Consider the following 24309-nt stretch of genomic DNA (forward strand, 5'->3'; position numbering starts at 1 on the left):
GTTTAAACTCAGTAAAATATTTGTGTGTTCATGGTTCATGGAAGCCATTTTTACACCAACATTTCTAAGAGTTGATATGTTACATTATGTGAAAACTAGTTTAATAACATACACAAACAAATTACTTGTTAATGTTCACAGAATCTTTTATGTGTGAACCCTCGGGTGGGCATATAATGTATATAATGGAAGCCATTTTTACACCAGCATTTCTAAGAGTTGATATGTTACAGAATCTTTTACTTGTTAATGTTCACAGAATCTTTTAACGCCCTGCTTGCGGTGCACGCATATAATATATATATGTGTGAACCTTCGGGTGGGCAAAAGCGAAATTGCACTAATTTTGACGTTATTTTACTAATAACGTGAAAATAACGTTAAAAGTGGCGGAAGGTTAATCAGGCATCATGTGGTGGCGTTGATAGCCGAAAGACAAGGGTACACGCACCAATCGGTCGGTGTCCCGATGGTTGAGTGTTATGTGTCTTATGTCCAAGGCTTGATGCAAAACTACTATCGAGCCGGGGGTCTCACCGGAAGCAGCCTCTCTATCCCTATGGGGTAGAGGTAAGGCTGTCTACATCTTACCCTCCTCAGACCCTACCATAGCTTTGCTATTGGTGGGATATACTGAGTACGATGATGATGATGATGAATGTTCACAGAAAATACATCAAATAAAACGAAACAAAATCAAAAGTGGAATACAAGATATATCATCAATCCATCCTATGACCAACCCCACACAACATTAAGAAGATACAACATGAGTATCGCGATAGGATAAAATAGGTAGCCGACATAGCCAGTCCAAAGTGGGAAAATTATCCTTGTACTTGTGAAAATTCCCATTGCAACACATATTACTAACACGACAAGAACTTCAGCAGATACATCCCAAGGCTCACCCTTTATATACACTGTTAATAGAAATGTCGACAAGCTACTCATATTACTCATAAACACTCCTGAATAGATCTACAAAGTTATTTTCAACAATATATTAGTCAATACTCATTTTTAGTTGGAAATAGACGATATGGTGTTGAAACACCTATAGAGTGTCTTAACAAATACCTGAGAAAGAGTTAAAGATGCAGCGCGTTGAGTCTTTTGGCTTGCTGATCTAATTGTCGAAAAGAGGCGAGGTATGTTAATGGCACCTGGTATTACAAAGTATGGGATAAAAAATGAAGGGACTTTGGCATAAGTAGCAAAAATTGCAACATTCATAATGAGTTGTCCTGCAATAAGAACTGTCATAGCAATACCAATGAGTACCAATGCCAAAGCCTTCATGTACTCGTAAATTAAGCTTTGAGCATCGGCATTTTTCTCCTTAGGTATCAAGGCCTCTTGTTGTTCATCGTCAGCATTCTACATAAATACCCAAAACCGTAAATTAGAAACTTACGTGGTACGTAGGGAAATATCATTTGAAACCACAAAACTTTTCAGTATCTCAACACATCTTTTGAGTTATACAAGAGCCTAGATGATGCAAAGTTAATCCAAAAGTTAGCCGACTCTACGTTGTCATTTCTAAAACATTAATCTTTTATGTAAAATGCACAAATCAGTTACTACCCTAATTGGCTAATTACACATGTATTCATTTGTCCTAATTCCATCAACTAGGTGACTGTTGCCTAATTTAGAATATCTTATAAAAGGACACCTAATGTAATGTTTTCATTATTAAATGATAGAATACTTTAATTTGATAAATCAGTTTTTATCTTTTTTGTGCTTTCGCTCTGCGTCATTACCAATTATCCGTCCAATAATTAAAGAAAAATCAATTATGTTTCCTGAAAATAGAAAGTTACCGCCTGAGGTTTGGTAAAGAAACTAAGAGGGTTGTAATCATTCCGAGATAGTGATTTCCTTGCATCTTGTAGCCATTGTTTTAGTACTCTAACAAACTCATCCTCCTGAATCGATTCACTTCCGGAAAGATCAAGTTGATACATGATTTTATCTACGAGTTCTTGGCTTAATTCTCCGTCTGCTTGCACTTGAATTCCTAAGAGTAAAGTTTTCAACTCGGCATTCGTCACTTTACCGTCATGATTTTTGTCAAGTTCCTTGTAAAGGCTGCATGCAGATAACTAATCTAAATAATTAACTCAAGAGAAATAGAGAGAATTTGAAGTGTGTACTAACTCTCTAATAAGCTGCGCATTTGCTTTTCCGTTTGTAGACAATAGTTTTAGTAATTTGTTCTTTAAAAATTCTTGTCTCACATAGTCATGACATCGGTTTTGAATCCACGGTTGGAAGATCTATGTATAAATTTAAAAACAGTTATCTTTACTAACATATGTAAGTTTAGCATTTTACTATGAAGAAAATTTATATAAGATATGTAATGTTTACAATATAAAAGGCAAACCTGATACGCAATGGAAGCAATGAAGAAACTTAAGGATACAATCAGAGCAACTAAAATTATCACACGAATTGCTGAAGTTGAATTGATGATATTGGGGAGTTGAAGAATGAGAAACGGGATCATTGACACGAGCAGGAGTCGCGCAGTATAGCTTGTCTCGGTATCGGTTGTAAGACCATATGCTAAAAAACAAAATTGTAATAATAAGAAGAATCAAAAGTGTTAACAATATCTAGGGGTGTGAGAAAACTGATCCAAAATTAGAAAAGTGAATTAACCAAACTGAAAATAAAATCCTAACCGAAACAAAAATTTACGGTTAGGTACTTATAAGGCTTTATGCTTTCATAAAAGGATTCAGTTTTGGATTGCATGTGACACCAAACTTATAGATCTTCTATCGATTTTCATATTTATATATTATTTTAAGTAATTTATAACAATTTAATAAATATGTAACTTAAATACTTTAGCCTAAATGTATCATTATAAATTATGTATTAAACAAAATGATTTAGTCCATATTCATTATTTTGGGCCAATTTATTGTTAAGCACAAATGGACAACAAAACCAAAATTGAACCGAACCCAAATAAAAGTCAGTTTTTAGTTTGCTTTCAGTCGAAACCAGACCATGCACACCAATATCTATTGTGACATCTGCCCAATCCGACCCGACCCAGGTACCCGTTTTCTGATCCGATTCTTCTTTTTATAATTTAAATTTTGTTTATTAATCTTTGTAAATTTAACATTAAATAATTTATATATATATTTTTATATTACTTACTAATAATAATATTTCCTTCCCGCCATCCCGCCTCTTTTCTCTCTTGTCGCCGTCCCGCCTCTTCCTCTCTCTTGTCGCCGTCCCGCCTCCTTTTCTCCTTTGTCGCCGTCCCGCCCCTTTTTCTTAACCCTTGAGTCTGAACCCCTTTTTCTCTTAACTCTATGCTTGTCCTTTGGTTCTTCCCGCCTAAGGATATCTGCGCAGCTCCACGCGCCAGACTCCTTACAAGGAAGCCTGCGTGAAGACCAGTTGTTCCTGCGATACGCGAGGCGAACTGTTCTCGCAGCGCGCTAAGAATTGTATTTCTTCTCACAGCGCGCTAAGAACGGTAGTTCTTTCCGCGACGCGCTAAGAATTGTAGTTCTTCTCGCAGCGCGCTAAGAACGGTAGTTCTTCCCGCGACGCGCTAAGAATTGTAGTTCTTCTCGCAGCGCCCTAAGAATGGTAATTCTTCCCGCGGCGCGCTAAGGATAATAGTTCTTCCCGCGGCGCGCTAAGGATTGTCCTCTGTCTGCCTTCGCCCTCGCGCGTGCGCTCGTATCTTCTCGCGCTAGACCTTAAGTCTTTTCTTTTGTTTAGGTCAGCCTGTATTCTTTTGAGATCTTATCTTATCTTTTGAGCTCTTTAGGTCAGTTCCAACATCTGTCCGAAAAGCCACTTTCGGCGCAGCATGCGCACCAATCCTATTGGTTGACAGAAAAAGTGACTGACATTATCTTTTGAAATCTTCTTTTGCATGCCTTGAACAGTGCTTGTCTGACGCCTCCCATGCTTTATTCTGTAACCTGTCAGCCCTTTTTCCTGTTCCCCGGCTGCCATATCTTTTGGTATCTTTTGCTTTTGGAATCTTTTGCCTTTTGATATCTTTTGTTTGATTTGATAAGATCTTTTCCTCTTTTTAAGGGATTGTGTTCCCTAGGGTTTCCCTATATATAATACTATTTTCTTGTTTTCTTAACACTACACACACTACACTTAAATTCTCCTCTGCTCTCTTCTCCTTGCCCTCTGCCGTTGTTCCTCAGCCGCCTCCTCTCTCTGCCTTCGTCTTTTCCCTTGTCCTGCCCAGATTTCCGGTAATATATAATATATAATAATTTGTTAAAGATACATATTACTATGCTAACATATATTCAAGGCATAAAACAAATCATTAAACCAATAATCTCTATTTATAGGTTAACTTCGCTTGTTGAAAGTTTGGTTCTTGCGTTACCTTTCAACACACCGTTTACATGTGAGTAATCTCGTACCTAATCCCTTTTTATTTTTAATGTTTTGGGATGTTCATGTGTTCGTACAAACTTGAGTTTTAAACTTGTTTATAAACTTTTGTCGCGCAAAACCCCATGTGTTATGGACGTAGACTTGGCTGTTTATTTGTATGTGTGGATCATTAACCGTCTTGTCGGCCTATTCCGCAGTTTTCATGGATCCATTAGATGAACACGGGAGAACTATCGTTTATGATTTCTCTTTTGTTTACACTTGCACAGTTTTCTTGTTTTTGTGCTCAATTGGGGGCACGGATTGAACTATGAGCTATGATCTAAGGCTTGATCACAATCTGATTACACCCTTGTTGAACACCAGTTATACACATGATGCGCGCAGATATTGTTATCTATTTATATGTATTACACTTGATTTCTCACCGACACGCAAGTGTTGACGTTTTATTTTAACACATGTTCAGGTTTGCTGTAGCAGCTTTTGGGAATCTCTTGGACGCGTAGGATGTATTCTTTTTGTTTGGACCTAGATTAAAATGTAACAAGACATATTATGTTATTTGAATATTTTAAGTTATGATATAATTTATGTTAATTTATGATTCATGTTCTGCGCTCGCGCAATGAAGATGTATTTATTAAATATTGACACCCAATAGTGTCGCGAGTAATGAAACAATACGTGGCGCCCCGATGTATAATCCGCCTTCGGTCGGGGTGTTACAGATTGGTATCAGAGCTCCGTGACTTTAGGATAGGTGGTTAGACGTAACGACCTAGAATACCTAAGAGTCCCTTCTCGCGCATGAGAAATATCTCATGTTTGCGCGCTAATTGTTATTTACTCGATATTTATAAAATATGCTGGCGCATACGCAGCACTTGATTTCATGTTTTATTCGCGATCTTTCGATTTTTATTGAATTTCAATTTATTTCTTTACTTACATATTCGTTTGTTGTGGGGATTGAAAATCCGAGAAGTCATGGTGGTACATGAATAGTTGATTTTCAATTACCATTAACTTTATGTTTTAAATTGAAGATTTGAAAAGTCATTGTGATACATGAATTGTCAATCTCCAATATTCATTTGCTCGATATTTTAAATTGAAGATTTGAAAAGTCATGGTGATACATGAATTGTCAACCTTCAATGCTCATTTACTCGATATTTTAAATTGAGAATTCGGAAAGTCATGGTGATGCATGAATTGTCGATTTTCAATTCGAATTTATTACCTGTATTAAGTTTGCATTTAAATTCATCTTTTACTTCAAAATTTGATAGCATTTAACTCCACGAAACAAGCTTTACGACGATATACTTTGCGCTAAAACGATTTCCCATACCAAGATATTAACAAAAATTAAAACTTTTATAGAATGCCTCCGCTATCTCGCCGTTATCAGAGGAGAGAAGCCTCGCGCAGACGTAGGCAGCAACGTTCCCAGGAAATGGCCGCCGCGATAGCCCAAGCCTTAAACCAAAATAATTCCAACCCCTCCGGATACAATATTAAATCCTTTAACGCGGGTAACCCTCCGAAATTCACAGGACTTGAAGGAGCCACCGTAATGCTCCAATTGCTCGAGAAAATTGAGAACACCTTCCTCCATACCCAATGCCCTCCAGACCGACGAACCTTATACGCCTCAAGTGTCCTAGAATCAAGGGCGCTTACTTGGTGGAACGGAAGAGCTCATGCGCGTGGCGCAGAGGCTGCTTCTAGCATGCTCTGGGAGGAATTCAAGGAACTTTTGACTAGAGAATTCTACCCTCCCAACGAAATTAAGCGCCTTGAGGAGGAATTTTGGAACTTGAAGCAGTACAGTGGCGAAGCGCGCGAATACGCTATGCGCTTCCATTAACTAAGTTTGCTTGTCCCACACCTAGTTACCCCTTCCCGCCGAGCCATCGAGAAGTTTCTTGGGGGTCTCCCCATGGAAATTCAAGATTCTGTATGGGCCAGAAACCCAGCAACCCTCTCTGACGCCATCGAGTTGGCCGCTGTGCTCAGCGACAACCATGTCAGGGCAGGAACTCTGTTCCTGCGGGGAACCGAGAAGACCAAACTCACCAAGACTGTCCCAGAACCAACAGAAACCAAGCCAGAACCCTCAAACCGTAACAACCTCAAGCGCAGGCGCAAAGCCTATGCGCTTACCAACCCGCTCGTTGTCCAGCAACCCGCCTACCAACCTCTAGTACACGCTCCTAACCCACTGTCGACCTACCCAACACCTCCTGTAGTCCACAACTATGCCTTGACCAATCCCGCACTCACTACCCCGCCAACTAAGAAACCCTACACAGGAAACCAACCCTTTTGCCCAACCTGTAGACTTCACCACCCACCTCAAGTCCCGTGTCGACTTTGTCACCGATGTGGCCGCGCCGGTCACACTGCTGAGAACTGTAGAATCCTTCCCGCCAACCCAATCGCGCAAACACCACCAACTTACCCGCTAAACCCACAACCAACATACCCTAATCCACGACCCAGGTCGTGCTATAACTGCGATGATCCCAGTCATTTCCGGAACGCGTGCCCGAGACTACAAGTTCAGATTACGCAAGCGAACCCAGTTAACCAAATTTCGAACCAAGTGGCGCGCGGCCGAGCTTTTAATATAACCGCGCACCAAGCGCAAGCGAATAATGACGTGGTTAATGGTACATTTTTACTTAACGGACAATATGCATCTATACTTTTTGATACTGGCGCCGATAGAAGTTTTATTTCTCGCGCATTTGAGCAGAAACTTGCGCGACCGCGCATAAACTTAAGCGAAAACTTTTCAGTTGAATTGGCTAATGGTGAAACTATTTTAATAAACTCCGTAATCAAAGATTGCACGCTTAACCTTAACGAAAACGATTTTCTAATCGACCTCATTCCTATGCCGCTTGGAAGCTTTGATGTTATTATCGGTATGGACTAGCTCTCGCAAAATCGCGCCGAAGTTATTTGCGCCAAAAAGATGATTCGCATTCCTCGAGAAAATGGTGATCTGCATATCTACGGCGAGAAACCATCTAACGGTCTTAAACTTATGTCGTGTTCTGAAGCCCGAAGACTTTTGCGGAAGAAATGTGTCGCATTCTTAGCCCATGTGGTCAAACCCGATGAAGGAAAGAAGAAACTTTCTGAAATCCCCATCGTGCGTGACTTTCCTGATGTCTTTCCCGATGATCTTTCTGGTTTACCTCCCGCTCGGGAAGTCGAGTTTCGTGTTGATCTGGTCCCTGGTGCTTCCCCCGTAGCCAAATCTCCTTATCGTCTTGCACCCGCTGAGATGCAAGAATTAGCAAGTCAACTCCAAGAGTTGACCGCTAAAGGATTCATTCGCCCTAGCTCTTCGCCCTGGGGTGCTCCGGTGTTGTTCGTTAAAAAGAAAGACGGTTCGTTTCGCATGTGTATCGATTACCGCGAGCTGAACAAGCTCACCATTAAGAACCGGTATCCCTTACCGCGTATTGACGACCTCTTTGACCAACTCCAAGGTGCCTCTTGTTTTTCCAAAATCGATCTCCGTTCTGGCTATCACCAGTTGCGTATCCGCGAAGTGGATATTCCCAAGACTGCTTTTCGAACCCGCTATGGTCATTTTGAATTCTTGGTCATGCCCTTCGGTTTAACCAACGCACCCGCTGTCTTCATGGATCTAATGAACCGGGTGTGTAGGCCTTTCTTGGACCGATTCGTGATCGTGTTTATCGATGACATTCTGGGGTATTCCAAAACCAAGGCCGAGCATGAGCAACATCTTCGGTTGGTGTTGCAAAAGCTTCGAACCGAACAACTCTTTGCCAAACTCTCCAAATGTGAGTTTTGGTCGGATGAAGTACAGTTTCTTGGTCATGTTGTAAATAAGATGGGCATTCATGTCGACCCATCCAAGATTGAAGCAATCAAGAACTGGGTTACACCGTCCACTCCTACCGAAATTCGTTCCTTTTTGGGCTTAGCTGGTTACTACCGGCGATTTATTTCGAACTTCTCAAAGATCGCTTTGCCTTTAACAGCTTTAACGCACAAAGGCAAACCGTATATTTGGGGCTCTAAGCAAGAAGAAGCTTTTCAAACGCTCAAGCGATTGTTGTGCGAAGCTCCTGTTCTAGCTTTACCTGAGGGTAATGATGATTTTGTCGTGTATTGTGATGCCTCCAACCAAGGTCTCGGTTGTGTACTTATGCAACGAGGCAAGGTTATCGCTTACGCGTCAAGGCAACTTAAAATTCATGAAAAGAATTATACGACTCACGACCTCGAACTTGGTGCAGTTGTATTTGCCTTGAAAATCTGGAGACACTACCTCTATGGGACTAAGTGCATCATCTACACCGACCATAAAAGCCTTCAGCACATTTTTGATCAAAAGGAACTTAACATGAGACAACGCCGATGGAACGAACTCATCAGCGATTACGATTGTGAGATCCGGTATCACCCTGGAAAGGCTAATGTGGTAGCCGATGCGCTCAGCCGTAAACCTAGCCAGCTTAACTGTATCTTGCCGCGCACGCAGCTTCGCTTCGCGCCGATCCAAAACGATCTTGAATCGCGCATTCGCGACGAGCAGCGCGCATCCATCAGCAATGGCAACCTTCGCGCCGAGTTAGCGTGTGGCGCGGAAGCGCATTTTGTCCCTAATCTGAGTGGAATTCTCTGCTATCTCAATCGCATCTGGATTCCCAATGATGAGAATCTTCGCACTGTCCTACTGTGTGAAGCGCACAAATCTCGGTATTCCGTTCATCCTGGTGCTGACAAAATGTACAAAGATTTGCGCCTTTCTTATTGGTGGCCTGGTATGAAAAAGGATATTGCTGTGTTCGTAGCTAAATGCCTGACTTGTTCTAAGGTAAAAGCTGAACATCAACGCCCATCTGGTTTGCTCGAACAACCTGAAATTCCTACGGGGAAATGGGAAAGTATAGCAATGGACTTTATCACCAAGTTACCCTTGACCGCAAGCAAACATGATAGCATTTGGGTAATAGTGGATCGATTGACCAAGTCTGCCCACTTTCTGCCCATTCGTGAAACCTACCGTGTTGAACAACTCGCGCATCTTTATGTCAAGGAAATTGTCTGCCGTCATGGTACTCCTTTGAGCATCATATCCGATCGCGATGGCCGTTTTATATCTCGCTTTTGGAAATCTCTCCAATCTGCGTTAGGAACTCGTTTGGACATGAGTACTGCATATCATCCTCAGACTGACGGACAGTCTGAGCGAACCATTCAAACCCTTGAGGATATGCTTCGATCTTGTGTTCTTGATTTTGGAGGTAATTGGGATTCACACCTACCCCTGATCGAGTTCTCTTATAATAACAGCTATCATTCCAACATCGGTATGGCCCCATTTGAAGCACTTTACGGTCGAAAGTGCCGCTCACCGATTTGTTGGAGCGAAGTGGGTGAAGTTCAAATCACAGGACCCGAACTAGTTCAAGAGACAACCGATAAAATCGCCAAGATCCGTGATCATCTGCTGACTGCCAGAAGCCGACAGAAGAGTTACGCAGATCGCAGGCGGAAGCCTCTCGAATTTCTAGTTGGCGATCTTGTTCTCCTCAAAGTGTCGCCCTGGAAGGGTGTTGTCCGCTTTGGGAAGAAAGGTAAGCTTGCACCTCGTTATGTTGGTCCATTCAAGATTCTTGCGAGGGTGGGAAAAGTTGCCTACAAGCTTGACCTGCCGCCCGCGCTCAGCAATGTGCATCCAACTTTCCATGTATCCAATCTCAAGAAATGTTTAGCTGACGAGAACCTTCACATACCACTTGATGAAGTTCAAGTTGATGAGTCTATGCATTTCGTTGAGAAGCCTGTTGAGATTATGGATCGCGAGGTAAAGCAGACCAAGTGCAGTCGCATCCCTATTGTTAAAGTTCGTTGGCAGTCCAAGCGCGGAGCCGAGTTCACTTGGGAAAGGGAAGATCAGATGAAGATCAAGTACCCGCACCTTTTCTCTGCGCAACCTACTTCGAGATAAATTTCGGGACGAAATTTCTTAAAGTAGGGGAGACTGTGACATCTGCCCAATCCGACCCGACCCAGGTACCCGTTTTCTGATCCGATTCTTCTTTTTATAATTTAAATTTTGTTTATTAATCTTTGTAAATTTAACATTAAATAATTTATATATATATTTTTATATTACTTACTAATAATAATATTTCCTTCCCGCCGTCCCGCCTCTTTTCTCTCTTGTCGCCGTCCCGCCTCTTCCTCTCTCTTGTCGCCGTCCCGCCTCCTTTTCTCCTTTGTCGCCGTCCCGCCCCTTTTTCTTAACCCTTGAGTCTGAACCCCTTTTTCTCTTAACTCTATGCTTGTCCTTTGGTTCTTCCCGCCTAAGGATGTCTGCGCAGCTCCACGCGCCAGACTCCTTACAAGGAAGCCTGCGTGAAGACCAGTTGTTCCTGCGATACGCGAGGCGAACTGTTCTCGCAGCGCGCTAAGAATTGTAGTTCTTCTCACAGCGCGCTAAGAACGGTAGTTCTTCCCGCGACGCGCTAAGAATTGTAGTTCTTCTCGCAGCGCGCTAAGAACGGTAGTTCTTCCCGCGACGCGCTAAGAATTGTAGTTCTTCTCGCAGCGCCCTAAGAATGGTAATTCTTCCCGCGGCGCGCTAAGGATAATAGTTCTTCCCGCGGCGCGCTAAGGATTGTCCTCTGTCTGCCTTCGCCCTCGCGCGTGCGCTCGTATCTTCTCGCGCTAGACCTTAAGTCTTTTCTTCTGTTTAGGTCAGCCTGTATTCTTTTGAGATCTTATCTTATCTTTTGAGCTCTTTAGGTCAGTTCCAACATCTGTCCGAAAAGCCACTTTCGGCGCAGCATGCGCACCAATCCTATTGGTTGACAGAAAAAGTGACTGACATTATCTTTTGAAATCTTCTTTTGCATGCCAACAGTGCTTGTCTGACGCCTCCCATGCTTTATTCTGTAACCTGTCAGCCCTTTTTCCTGTTCCCCGGCTGCCATATCTTTTGGTATCTTTTGCTTTTGGAATCTTTTGCCTTTTGATATCTTTTGCTTGATTTGATAAGATCTTTTCCTCTTTTTAAGGGATTGTGTTCCTTAGGGTTTCCCTATATATAATACTATTTTCTTGTTTTCTTAACACTACACACACTACACTTAAATTCTCCTCTGCTCTCTTCTCCTTGCCCTCTGCCGTTGTTCCTCAGCCGCCTCCTCTCTCTGCCTTCGTCTTTTCCCTTGTCCTGCCCAGATTTCCGGTAATATATAATATATAATAATTTGTTAAAGATACATATTACTATGCTAACATATATTCAAGGCATAAAACAAATCATTAAACCAATAATCTCATTTTATAGGTTAACTTCGCTTGTTGAAAGTTTGGTTCTTGCGTTACCTTTCAACACACCGTTTACATGTGAGTAATCTCGTACCTAATCCCTTTTTATTTTTAATGTTTTGGGATGTTCATGTGTTCGTACAAACTTGAGTCTTAAACTTGTTTATAAACTTTTGTCGCGCAAAACCCCATGTGTTATGGACGTAGACTTGGCTGTTTATTTGTATGTGTGGATCATTAACCGTCTTGTCGGCCTATTCCGCAGTTTTCATGGATCCATTAGATGAACACGGGAGAACTATCGTTTATGATTTCTCTTTTGTTTACACTTGCACAGTTTTCTTGTTTTTGTGCTCAATTGGGGGCACGGATTGAACTATGAGCTATGATCTAAGGCTTGATCACAATCTGATTACACCCTTGTTGAACACCAGTTATACACATGATGCGCGCAGATATTGTTATCTATTTATATGTATTACACTTGATTTCTCACCGACACGCAAGTGTTAACGTTTTATTTTAACACATGTTCAGGTTTGCTGTAGCAGCTTTTGGGAATCTCTTGGACGCGTAGGATGTATTCTTTTTGTTTGGACCTAGATTAAAATGTAACAAGACATATTATGTTATTTGAATATTTTAAGTTATGATATAATTTATGTTAATTTATGATTCATGTTCTGCGCTCGCGCAATGAAGATGTATTTATTAAATATTGACACCCAATAGTGTCGCGAGTAATGAAACAATACGTGGCGCCCCGATGTATAATCCGCCTTCGGTCGGGGTGTTACATCTATAATAGAGAGAATATATTAAATAGTTAAAATTTGTTATATAATCTTTACCCTAAATAAGAGATATATGATTTGAGAGTAAGGTTAGAATAAGAAGTCAATATTTTCTAAGAAGTGTAGGAAGAAATCTACACCATTAAATTTAATAAAACACATATGAGTAAGATGGTCAACAATTAAATATTGTAATTATGAAATAAAAATCTCAATTAATTTGACATCCCTATTTCTTTGCTATATGATTTTCCATGATAAAGTTTATTTTTGAAATGGTTTTAAAAGATTAAACAATATATTATTCAGCTTGCTTTTTTTTTGGCTAGGTTTAGATGCAACATAGGAGGCAACAGGAGGGTTTTTTTTTTTGGTTGTTCATCACAAAAGAAAAGAATGAAATAAATAAGAAACCAACAATTTTGCATTCGGGTTCAACAATTTCCCTTTCAAACTTTGTTTCTTGATTTGGATTTATTGTTTTAATTTTATGAACTCAATTATTGAAATTATTTATTTTATTTTCTTGAGCATGATTATTGGCTAAAACTCCACAGTTACCTTGGTCTTGAATGAATATTTGCTGTACTTTGAATTGTTTATCGGTTTATAAGTAACTTGTGTTGGATTATTATTATTGTGTTTTGGTGCATGATGTTGTTCATGGAAGTTTTTGGTGTTGTGGATTTTTGTTATATGTAAGCGTGTTTTTGTTCATTAATATTGATTACTAATTGTAACCGGTTTGAATCAACTGCAAAGTGTTTTTGTTCATTAATGTTGGTTATGATGTTCAAGCTAGTGTGTTTTAGTTCTTGGTGTTGTATTTTAAATTTGGATTAAACTTTGGTGTTGTTTCTAAATTTTGATTATTTTGATTTAAAACACACTTTAATATATATTGTGATAATCTTGGTGTTGTTTTTTAAATTTGGATTAAAATTGATAATAATAGATTGATAATGTTTCCTTATATAATATAACACACATGAAGATTATGCCCCTAGAGTGTTACAAAACAAGTATTAAAATAAAACACACATCGAAAAAACACTACAACGAATCTTAACAATTAGATCACATAATCCAACGCACCAGATTACTTCATACACTTTTTAGACACACTTCACTTCTTATTTTAACCTCACCATATGATTTGATTAGTCTTCTTTGTAATTATTTTCTTTCACCCGTATAAATATATAGTTAATAAATAGTACTAATTAATATCTTACCGCATTTATATTTTTTTATAAGTAGGCTATAAAGAAATCAAAATTAAACATTATATAAAAGCTTGTGATTTTGTGGGTACATGAATTTTATGGCTCACTGATTGAATATTGTAATCTCAGAAAGTCAAGTACCTGTTATTTTCGTTAGAAATGATGGCTGTTGGTCTGGATGTTGAGGTAAAATGGTGTGATCATCATCTGCAAGATCATAGCTTCCAAAAACGATGATAGATGGCCAAATCAGTGTTAGGCTCATGACTGCTGACCCTGCTAGTACACTCATCCCCACCGCAGCACCACCAGACGCTCCTGTGTTATCGCTGGATAACCGCGACTCTGTGTATTTATCATTAAGCACAATAACACATTATTATTTATTTCTGGCAAGCAAATGTAAAGAATATACTCTGAGCTACATATATTGTGATGTCAGTGGCGGCCCAACCTTTTTGGAGGCCTAAAGCAAAAAAGAAAAACTCGAGGCCTCTTTCAAATTCCGTTATTACAAAACGCTACTAATTTTCGGGTTTTAGGTTTTAGACCGACAATAATAAGCTTTTTTAGAACAAATGTATTATTTACATGTAAAACATCTTCTTGTTATGTATTCATAGCTACCAACTTCATAGAATTACATCTCATAATAGTTATGAAGTCATATAACAAAAAACTTAAGTCGCGTGTATTATTAACTAATCAACATAAATCAAAGGTGTTATTTTGAGTGAACACCAATAACTGATCGTAAATTTGTAAGATAAATTAGAGAATGTATTTTGATTAGTAAGTTAATAATAAATTAGTCTTACTAATAGCTTACTTGATGAGAGTTAGAAGGAGATGAAATTATAAAATTATAGTATTTGATTTTTTTTTTGTGTTTCATATATAAAATTTACATTTTTTTTCATATCTAAAGGAGTTATATATCAACTTAAATATTTATATTTTTATTTAGCAAGTGATCGTGATGTTTCGAACATAAAATTAGTAAATTCTGATTTTTTTTAAAGAAAAAAACCAAGTGTGATTAATTTAGCAAATATAGGCCACTCATTAATCATGTTTAAGATAATCAAATAGTGGGGACAAAAATGATAACCAAATAAAAAATATATACAGCATTTGAATATCGGGGAAAGAAAATGACAACTAAATAAACATATATACAACATTTGAGTTTCGAACTCGGGTTGCAAAATCCAACGGAGCGGAAACATGTGGAAGCCACTGGGGCAACACACGGAATTGGTGTTTGAACCAATTTTCGCTTATTAAAATCTGTTTCTGTAATATATAAGTAATAGCAAATATTTAAACAAGGTCTTATTTCGCTAGAGGCCTAAAGCCCTAGCTTTACCTAGATTAACTATAGGGCCGGCCCTGGTGATCTTAATATCTTAATTTTTGGTATTTGTTTAATAAAATATAAAACCAATTTTTTTACATCAAAACATAAGGTAAACGAGCAACAAGTTGCGCCGTAAGCCCTTTTTAAATTGCAAAACTCAAAAATCAGAAGGGCCCAACCGCGTTTAATTAAATTCGTTAGTGAAGTCCAAGTAAACAAGCATCACTAAAAAAATTGGCCTCACTACAAAAAATTAAATCTGAATAGTCATCCTACAGCGACGCATACGGTGTAAGAACCCTACAACAACATGTCGTCGTAATAACCAATATGCTACACGAGATAGGCAAAATCTTGGCGTCATGCATTATGCATACAGGTTAGATTTTGTTTATTTTTCGTTTCGATTTTATATTTGGTTAAATAGTACGATATAGGATTTTTTTCTCTAAAATCCATGCATCTTCTTCATAATTTCAATCACAATTTCAGGTTCTACTTTGATATGGCCCTGTTAGTGTTTTTTTTTGTTTTTTTTTTGTTTTCTATATATTACGTTGTTTTAGAGTTAATTAATTCATTTAAGGCACAACATGACTACGTGTACCATAATCTGGATTAATATTTAGATCGAATTAAGACTTCTAGTATAGTATATTTAGAAACTGACGCATCAGTTAATATATATACGAACCAGTATTAAAAAAACTAGCCAACAAATCGCTTGAAAAACTAGATTCTTTAACTATGAATTGGTCAATAAAAAAAAGTTCATATATTAAAGTTAAATCGATTTTAAGAATTTAATCAACTAATATTTTAATACGAAAATAGAAAATAAATTTAATAGAAAAAAAAACTAGTAATATATAAAATTCGTTTAATCAAAAAGTATTAGCAACAGGAAAACATAATATCATATTTGTTTCTTTTGTATTACGTTTCTAGGTGTTTACTGGATAAATTTGTAAAACTAGTCATTGGTTGACAAGGAATTAACTGAATTTGCTCATAGGGGGTGTGAATTGATATATATACATATATATATCGAATTAGTGATATACTTTCAATCACTAACAAAAATTAAATTTAAATTTTTTGTTAATATTTGGTTCTCTTTAGAAAATCTAAACAGGCATGTTTTATTTAGTTTTATAAACTCTTGCTATAAATTTTATTGAAAACTAAGTTATATTAAAATAAATAACATGTTTTTAGGTCTCTTAAAAGAAAAAAAATTCATTGTTTAATTAATAGAAGCTAGTTTTCAATAAAACTTATAATAAAATCAATGTAAGTAGAAAAATTAAGTTAGATCATATATATTTAGACTTTAGTAGCTTTTTTTTTTCTGAACTACCAACATAAACAAACTTTATTAAACACCAACTACAGGAGACAAGCAAGGCACTCGCCCTTGTATTTAAGCAACCAAACCATCCAATGTTTTCGGTATACTTATGAAAATGAAAACTTATCAATGGGAAGAAATGAAGCTTACGAAGGACAATGAAAAGCATAGGGAAGTTTGCAAGAATATGGAACAAACTAGCCCCAAAGATCCCCGGTCCGAAAAGGCTGAAGAACTTATCCGACCCATTCGAAATATAACTTTGACCTATAGACATCAAGTATTGATAAACCAAGATCAAGAAAAGTGTTCCCCAAGGACCACTTGTGCATGGCAGGAACCCGTATTGAGTTTCACATGTTACCGTAGCGCTTTCTGTTTCCCAACAAAACCCTATTAAAATCGCCAACAAAACAATAAACTTTCCATTTTTGCGGTATTGTTCCATCTTTCTGGTTTTATTCAATCGAGTCTAATAGCTCGAGAACCTGCGATCACCAGAATTTTGAATAGATTGCTAGTTGGGACCGATTAATACGATATAGAAGTTTAAGCTAGAATGAAGATGATTAGGGTACATGGTATTTGTAGGGTTTGTGTTTGAACAAGTTTTGTAAGAAAAGTAGCGTTGTTGCTTGTAGGAAGGGCACACTGGTTGATTTAGAATAACAATTTATGTGTGTGGTTAGGAGATTTTTCCTTTTCTTTCTTTATTTTAAAATTGCATGTGGTTTGGTGGTTAAAACTTGATTATTAGTTATTATAAGTGTTTAAATAAGATCACATGTTATATTGACTGTTCAAATTATCTAACCAACAAGAACAGGCTTGGGATACGATCAACTGGTTTACACATTTAATTTAGAGGTAAAATAAGTTAAACTTAAGTTGTGTTTGTTTTTGCTTATAAGATTTGCAAGAAGCCTATGTCTATGAGCGTGCAGACATAAGCTCTTGAAGACTGTTTGTTTAAAAAAAAAAAATCTAAAAACTGCTTTTATGGTCTTAAAAAATAAGTTAATATCCACCATCTTCACACTCTTTACACTTTTTAACATTACACCAACCTAATGTCCAACACCACCACCACCAACCGTCCGCCACCACCATCATCCACCGTCCACCGCCACCACCACCACCACCACCCACCGTCCGCCGCCACCACCACCCACCACCACCACCACTCACCGTCCGCCACCACCACCGTAAACCACTCACCACGACCACCGTCAACCACCTACCACCACCACAGTCCATTACCACCACCGCCCCCGTCGGCCACAACCACCATCCACTACCACCACCCACCACTACCATCCACCACCACCACCCCGCCACCACCACCACTAAGTGTTATGTCAATTATATATCAATAGATAGCTAACCTATCAAGCATGTATTACTAAGTGTTCGACACCGAAGCCGACTGTCTAGTTATTGCCTTGCCACCATGTAAACCACGACCATGGTAATGTGTTAGCTAAAATTACACCCACGCGACCTACAGTCGAGTTTAGAGTTGGGTGGGGTTTGTCAAACCCAGTAGTACTACTCAAAGGTGACTCGCTATTATCCAAATATTAACCGGTTCGATGTTTAGAAGGACTTTAGTTGGTTGGTTTGCCACTTGGCCTTACAAGTGATATATAATAAAGTAACAAAATCTACATTGTTGGAGTATATTATCTCCTCCTAATAAAAGCGTTAAAAAGAGTAAAAGGGGCCGTGAAACTCACTGTTTGCGAAGATAACAAAAAGATCCGAGAAAAGTGTGCTTCAAAGAAAATCCTCACTAGTGCTCTAAAAACAAAACGAGATTTTCTAAGTATTTGTACTACGAGTGAGTCCCTAGACTCGATACATAAAACTAATGCATGAGATGTGTTCGTGTTACTTTGTGAAACAGGTGTGACTCGACAAACACATTGGTGATTGGTTACATGTGTGAACAAGTATTAAGTGTTAATTGTTACTATTGTACATTACTAGTAAAATATCTCCCACAAGGGCAAATAAGTCAAACACATAGCAAACATCGATCAACAATACACTTTTCATGTTAACTTAAATAATTCAGCAGCTAATTGATCAAGGCAAATTTTAACCCGACAAAATCACTATATTTAACAGATCATAAAAAGTCAATAAAATCACCAAAAATCATCACAGAAGAACACGTGAGTTAGGTTTCTAAAATTATTTTTATTATATTTTTATCACATATGGTTTTCTCACAATGATCAAAACAATACAGTAAACACACAGCAGTCAATATCATGCGCAACAGAACTTTATTTGTTATTCCCGTTACATGGCTAATCCAATTAATTCAAGAACAATTGGGTCAGGTTCCTAACTCAAATTATTAACTTCCAGAAGTGGAACCAACCTATTTGGTCTTGTCGTTTATGAGATCTAATAGTAACAAAACAGCCTACCATCAGGCTTCCCGAATCATACTTGCATAACAGATTTGTAAATTCATAAAAACTAACTTTCACAAGTCCAAAAATTACAAACTCAGACTCTTTAGAAACTAGACTCGACTTACTACGTCATGGAGTCAATAATCACTTCCAAACACAACATTAACATTGAGTTACAGTCATTTAAACATGAAATTAAGAATCTGTTCAACATCAGTTTTCATCAAAATTTCAACAACTATTAACCTATGAACTAACAATCATGCATACAACCCTAGCATATCAATAATCAACATGTTTAACAATTAGGGTTTATGATCATCATATTTAATCATGAAATTAATTGATAGAATAGATTAGATATCGTGTTTAATTTACTTAGTTAGCCTCTTGGATATTCAAAACAACTTGTAACACCTTGTATGTATGTGTGTGTGCTTGTGGTTTCGGTCGAACAAGAGAGGGGAGGGGGGAGAGGGGCTGGTCGTCGTCGCAAGGGGAGAGGGAGAGAGAGAGGGGTTTAGGGTTTTTATGATAATTAAGTTGTTTAAATATTAATTAAATATATTATATGTTACAACTTGCACCCTCAATTTTCATTTTGTTAAATTCTAGCACAACTAGTTTACTTTCTTCATGAATTGATGTTATACATGTAAACACCAAGTAACAAATAAACGTAACACATAATTATAAAATACTTGTTTATTATATTTATTGTTTGTTCACCAACGGTTTGAGTCGACTTGTGTGTGTTTCGGTGAAACTCCGAAAGACTACTTGTGTAATGATTGTCATGCGTCATTTAAACCCTAATTAAATGTAACGAGATATGCGTTAACTGGAATGACATAGTTCGTGTGATCTTGAGTTTGAATTAACGGAATTCAGATTAACGGAGTTAACCTGAAATTGACTAGTGTCACAACCACCATCCACCACCACCCGCCACCGCCACCACCCACCGTCCGCCGCCACCACCATTCACCACCACCACCACCCCGCTACCACCACCCATCATTTGCCGACACCACCACCCGCCACAACCATCCATCACCACCATAGTCCACCACCCACCACCACCATTCATCACCACCACCACCCATTTTCGGCCACTATCACCGTCCACCACCCACCACCACAACTGTCCATGACCACCACCCAGTGTTCACCGCCTACCACAATCGTCTACCACCACCCACTTCCATAGTTCGTACACCATTACCAATTATTTTAGCAGTTTACTAACGTTATATGACTTTTGTCTACTGTAATATATATGATAGGTAACTAATTTTCAGCTTATGCAGACGATATCCAGTTTATAAAACAAACAGTATTATATTTTCATATTGCAGACCTTCAGACCACATCTTCAGTTGCAGATATTAAATCAGATGAAATCAGATTTTAGACAATTTTTGTCTTCAAAGTCTAACCCCTACCTACCAAGAAGTTTACTATATATGCTCCGTGGCAAGAACTAATATCCAGTTTTCTTCATTAAGAAGAACATGTAACTAGGTTTTATAGGTTGAAAATTTTTGGATGTTTGTTCGATCTTGCGTTCACTTTGGATTAATTAACGTACATACGTATTTTGATGATACTTTCGAATAGTATTAATAGTCGTATCCACACTTCATTCTCGGTACAAACGTTTTATCATTAATCCCCTTTGATTTTATGTGAATACAACAAACTAGCATTGATTTGTCGACATTAAAATCACCAACAAACTAAACTATTAGCTAGGCACAATGATGGAGGGGATGAGGAATGAGATCGTAAAGGCAAGCTAGTGGGTGCTAAGAAGGGAAGCTATTTTTTTTGAGTTGGGATGCATTTTGGTTTTAAATAAAGTGGGAGCATAACTTTATCATATGATACTGAATATTATTTATGTTGTTTGCGTTAAAATAGAACAAACTGTTCTCGTCCAATGTTCAATTCGCAATACATTTTATTTGTTCTCCTCAAATTTGATAAAGGTGTTCTCTTATTATTTTGATTAATCTTTTCTCGTTGATTTTGAATTTTTTTTGTTCTTCACAAGCTATGGGCGTATATGTACATTGAGCGTGTATGTACATATACGCCGTGTAAATGTGTATATATATAGTTTGTTTGTTTTGATCATTTGTAATTTTTATTCCAATAATAAAATTTCTCTCTTCTTGCCATTTCTTTCTTCACATGTTTATCGTTCTTTGAATGTTTACATGGTATCAGAGCATGGTTTCTAGTCCAGTTCTTTGTTTCTCACCGATTTTGTTCGGTTTTTCTCATATTCTTTGATCTTTTGTGATCAAATTATGTTTGTTTGGTCATTATTTGATCAAATTCCTCTGTTCTCATCCTAATTCTTTAGAATTTCATCGTTTATTCTTCACTTTTCTTTCTTTCTTTCTTTCTGTTCTAGCCATCTATTTTCCTTCAAAATCTCTCAATTGGTTATTTGAACAATCTCAACAACCTATTGAAATTTCAGATCATTTCTGCAAGAGTTAATACATCAAATTCAATCATATTGTTCAAGTTTCAGTTCATGTTAATTTCACAGATTCATTTCGCCGTATAAGTTCTGATTCTCCGTATAAGTGTGTTCTCTGTATAAGTCATTTTGTCGTATATCTCTTTCTGACTTACATGTCCTTATAAGTCTTTTGTGACTTATACGCAGTATATTTGTTTCTTATCCGCCGTATAAGTCTCTTATAGACTTATATGTTTCCTTGTTCTTATACACTCTCACTTTTTTTGATCTATGGAGGATATGAACACTTCAGCTCCTCCAAACATGATCATTGATCCTTCTAACCCTCTCTATTTCTATCCATCATAATATCCTGGTATGATTCTGGTCTCAAACCTTTTTGATGGAACTGGGTTTGGAGCTTGGAAGAGAGCTATGACCATTGCTCTCTCAGCTAAGAATAAGCTTTACTTCATTAATAATACTTTGGCATGACAAGTGATGAGCAACAGATAACGATATGGTTATCTCGTGGATTCGCAATACTCTTACCCGAGATATATGCGACAGAGTGTTGTATGCTGAGACTGCCCAAGTTTTATGGAATGAGATTTATGCTCGTTATGATCAAGGAAACGGGGCAAAATTTTATCAGTTGCAAAAGAATCTTGTCAAATCACCCAAGAAAACAATAGCATTCCTACTTATTTTGCAAAGATGAAGTCTAACTGGGATGAGTTGAATGCAATCAGCACTCTACCTTCATGTAGTTGTGGGGCAGCTCATGCATTTGCTAAAAGAGACGAGGATCAAAGACTGATTCAATTTCTTGTTGGTCTTAATTCATCTTATGATACAATCAGAAGTAACATTCTTTTGATGGAACCTTTGCCTTCCATCAACCGAGCCTATGGAATCTTAATACAAGATGAAAAGCAGAAAGAGATTCACACCACCACCACCACTGATTTCACTGCATCTTCTGCATCAATGAATGCAAACAGTGGTTTTCCTTCTGTTGGAGGAACTGGAGAGAATCGTCGATCATTGGTGTGTACACACTGCAAAAGGATTGGGCATTCAGTTAACAAGTGTTAGAAGCTGATTGGTTTTCCCAAGGACTTTAAATTTAACAAAGGGAAAAGATCCGCTAACCTTGCTGAAGAACAGGGAGACAATATACAACAGCAAGGGATTTCTCAGCAGCAATATCATGATTTGATGAGTCTGTTGCAACAAACTAAAGTTCAACCTGTTGTTAACAATGTTTCTACCATCAATCAACAAACTTTTAGAGGTATAATGTCTTGCAATTTTGCAAAATCTAAATGGATCATTGACACTAGAGCCAATGATCATATGTGTCATGATCAAACTTTGTTTTCACACATATATTTTCTCAAAACTCCTATTTTTTATTAATCTTCCCAATGGGACATCTGTCTCAATTCATAAATATGGAATTGTTCATTTAACAGAGACAATTTCTTTGTCAAAAGTTCTTTTTGTGCCATATTTCAAAAACAATCTTCTTTCTGTATCTCGTTTATGTTCAGACACTGATGGTGTTGTTCTTTTCTCTAAGCATACTAGTGTTTTGCAGGCCCCTTTCTGAAGACACCTCAAGTTCTTGGTGATTTACTAAATGGTCTTTACCTTTTAGAGCTCACCAAGCAGTTATCTGTCAATTTCTTTCATTCGAATAAATTTTGTAAACTTTTTGTTACTGGTGATACTTGGCACAATCGCCTTGGTCATCTTCCAAGTTACAAGTTAAAGAAATTACCTTTCATGTCTAGTATTTCTTTGACTAATCTTGATCATTGTTCTATATTCCCAAAGGCAAGATAACACAAATTGCCTTTTCCAACAAGTGTCTATTCGACTACTAAAATTTTGATTTAGTCCATATAGATGTTTGGGGTCCATATCATACATCCACTTACAATGGTTTTCGATAATTTTTAACCATTGTGGACGACTATAGTAGAACCACTTGGACACATTTGCTTTCTACTAAAAGGAATGCTTTTCCAATTCTACTATCATTTATTGAAATGATTCATACTCAATTTGGCACCGCTGTAAAATGATTCGTTCTGATAATGCTTTTGAACTTGGATATGGTAATACTTAGCGTGCTTATTTTTTAAGTAAAGGCATTATACATCAAACTACTTGTCAAGCTATGCCTAAACAAAATGGTGTTGTTGAGAGGAAACATAAACATTTACTTGAGACTTCAAGGGTTCTTATGTTTCAGTCTAAGCTCCTAGTTGAATTTTGGTGGACATTATGTTCTTACAGCAACTCATTTAATCAATTGCTTCCCTACTGAAATTTTGAACAATAAAACTCCTTATGAATTTTTAACAGGGAAGCCTCCATCCTATGAGCACATGAGATCTTTTGGTTGCCTTGCCTATGCTTCAACTTTGTCTCATGGACATGACGAATTTGCACCTTGTGTTGTGCCTTGTGTTTTTCTGGGATATCCTTTCGGTAAAAAGGCTTATCGTTTATTCGATCTTGATTCCAACAAGGTTATCATCTCAAGAGATGTTGTTTTCTTTGAGGCTTTGTTTCCCTCAATCACCAAATCCAAAGACAATTTCTTATTTCCTTATATTGACATCGTTAATCAAATTTTTGAGGAACCTACTCCTTCCGCTGTTCCTGCTCCTTCCGCTATTCCTACTTCTTCCGTTGTTCCTACTCCTTCCGCTATTCCTACTCCTCCCGCTGTTCCTACTTCTTTGGAACCTCTTTGAAGATCTTCGATTCCACCTTCATATCTGAATGATTATGTCTGCAATCATTATGATTCTTCTTGTTTTCACACAGACACTAATTCTTGTTCTCCTTCTACCTTATTTTCTTATTCTAATATTCTTCCGTCTATCAAATCTTTCACTATGGTGA

The 24309-nt window shown here is 37.7% G+C and overlaps 1 protein-coding gene across 1 annotated transcript; it reads right to left on the minus strand.

Moving 5' to 3' along the window:
* Positions 1-654: 654 nt before the first annotated feature.
* On the minus strand, positions 655-16939 carry LOC143558640 (sodium/calcium exchanger NCL2-like). Its single transcript, XM_077047445.1, has 7 exons — positions 16636-16939; positions 13916-14119; positions 2399-2580; positions 2170-2288; positions 1833-2100; positions 1081-1380; positions 655-981 (listed from the first exon to the last, which is right to left on the minus strand). Exons 1-7 carry the CDS (start codon positions 16931-16933, stop codon positions 733-735), a joined length of 1620 nt encoding a protein of 539 aa, XP_076903560.1. The 5' UTR covers positions 16934-16939; the 3' UTR covers positions 655-732.
* Positions 16940-24309: the final 7370 nt, after the last annotated feature.

The sequence above is a fragment of the Bidens hawaiensis genome, unplaced genomic scaffold (genome assembly GCF_021521415.1).
Source record: "Bidens hawaiensis isolate Kalapana, Puna unplaced genomic scaffold, B.hawaiensis_p1.1 tig00019560_1, whole genome shotgun sequence".
Lineage (NCBI taxonomy): Eukaryota > Viridiplantae > Streptophyta > Magnoliopsida > Asterales > Asteraceae > Bidens > Bidens hawaiensis.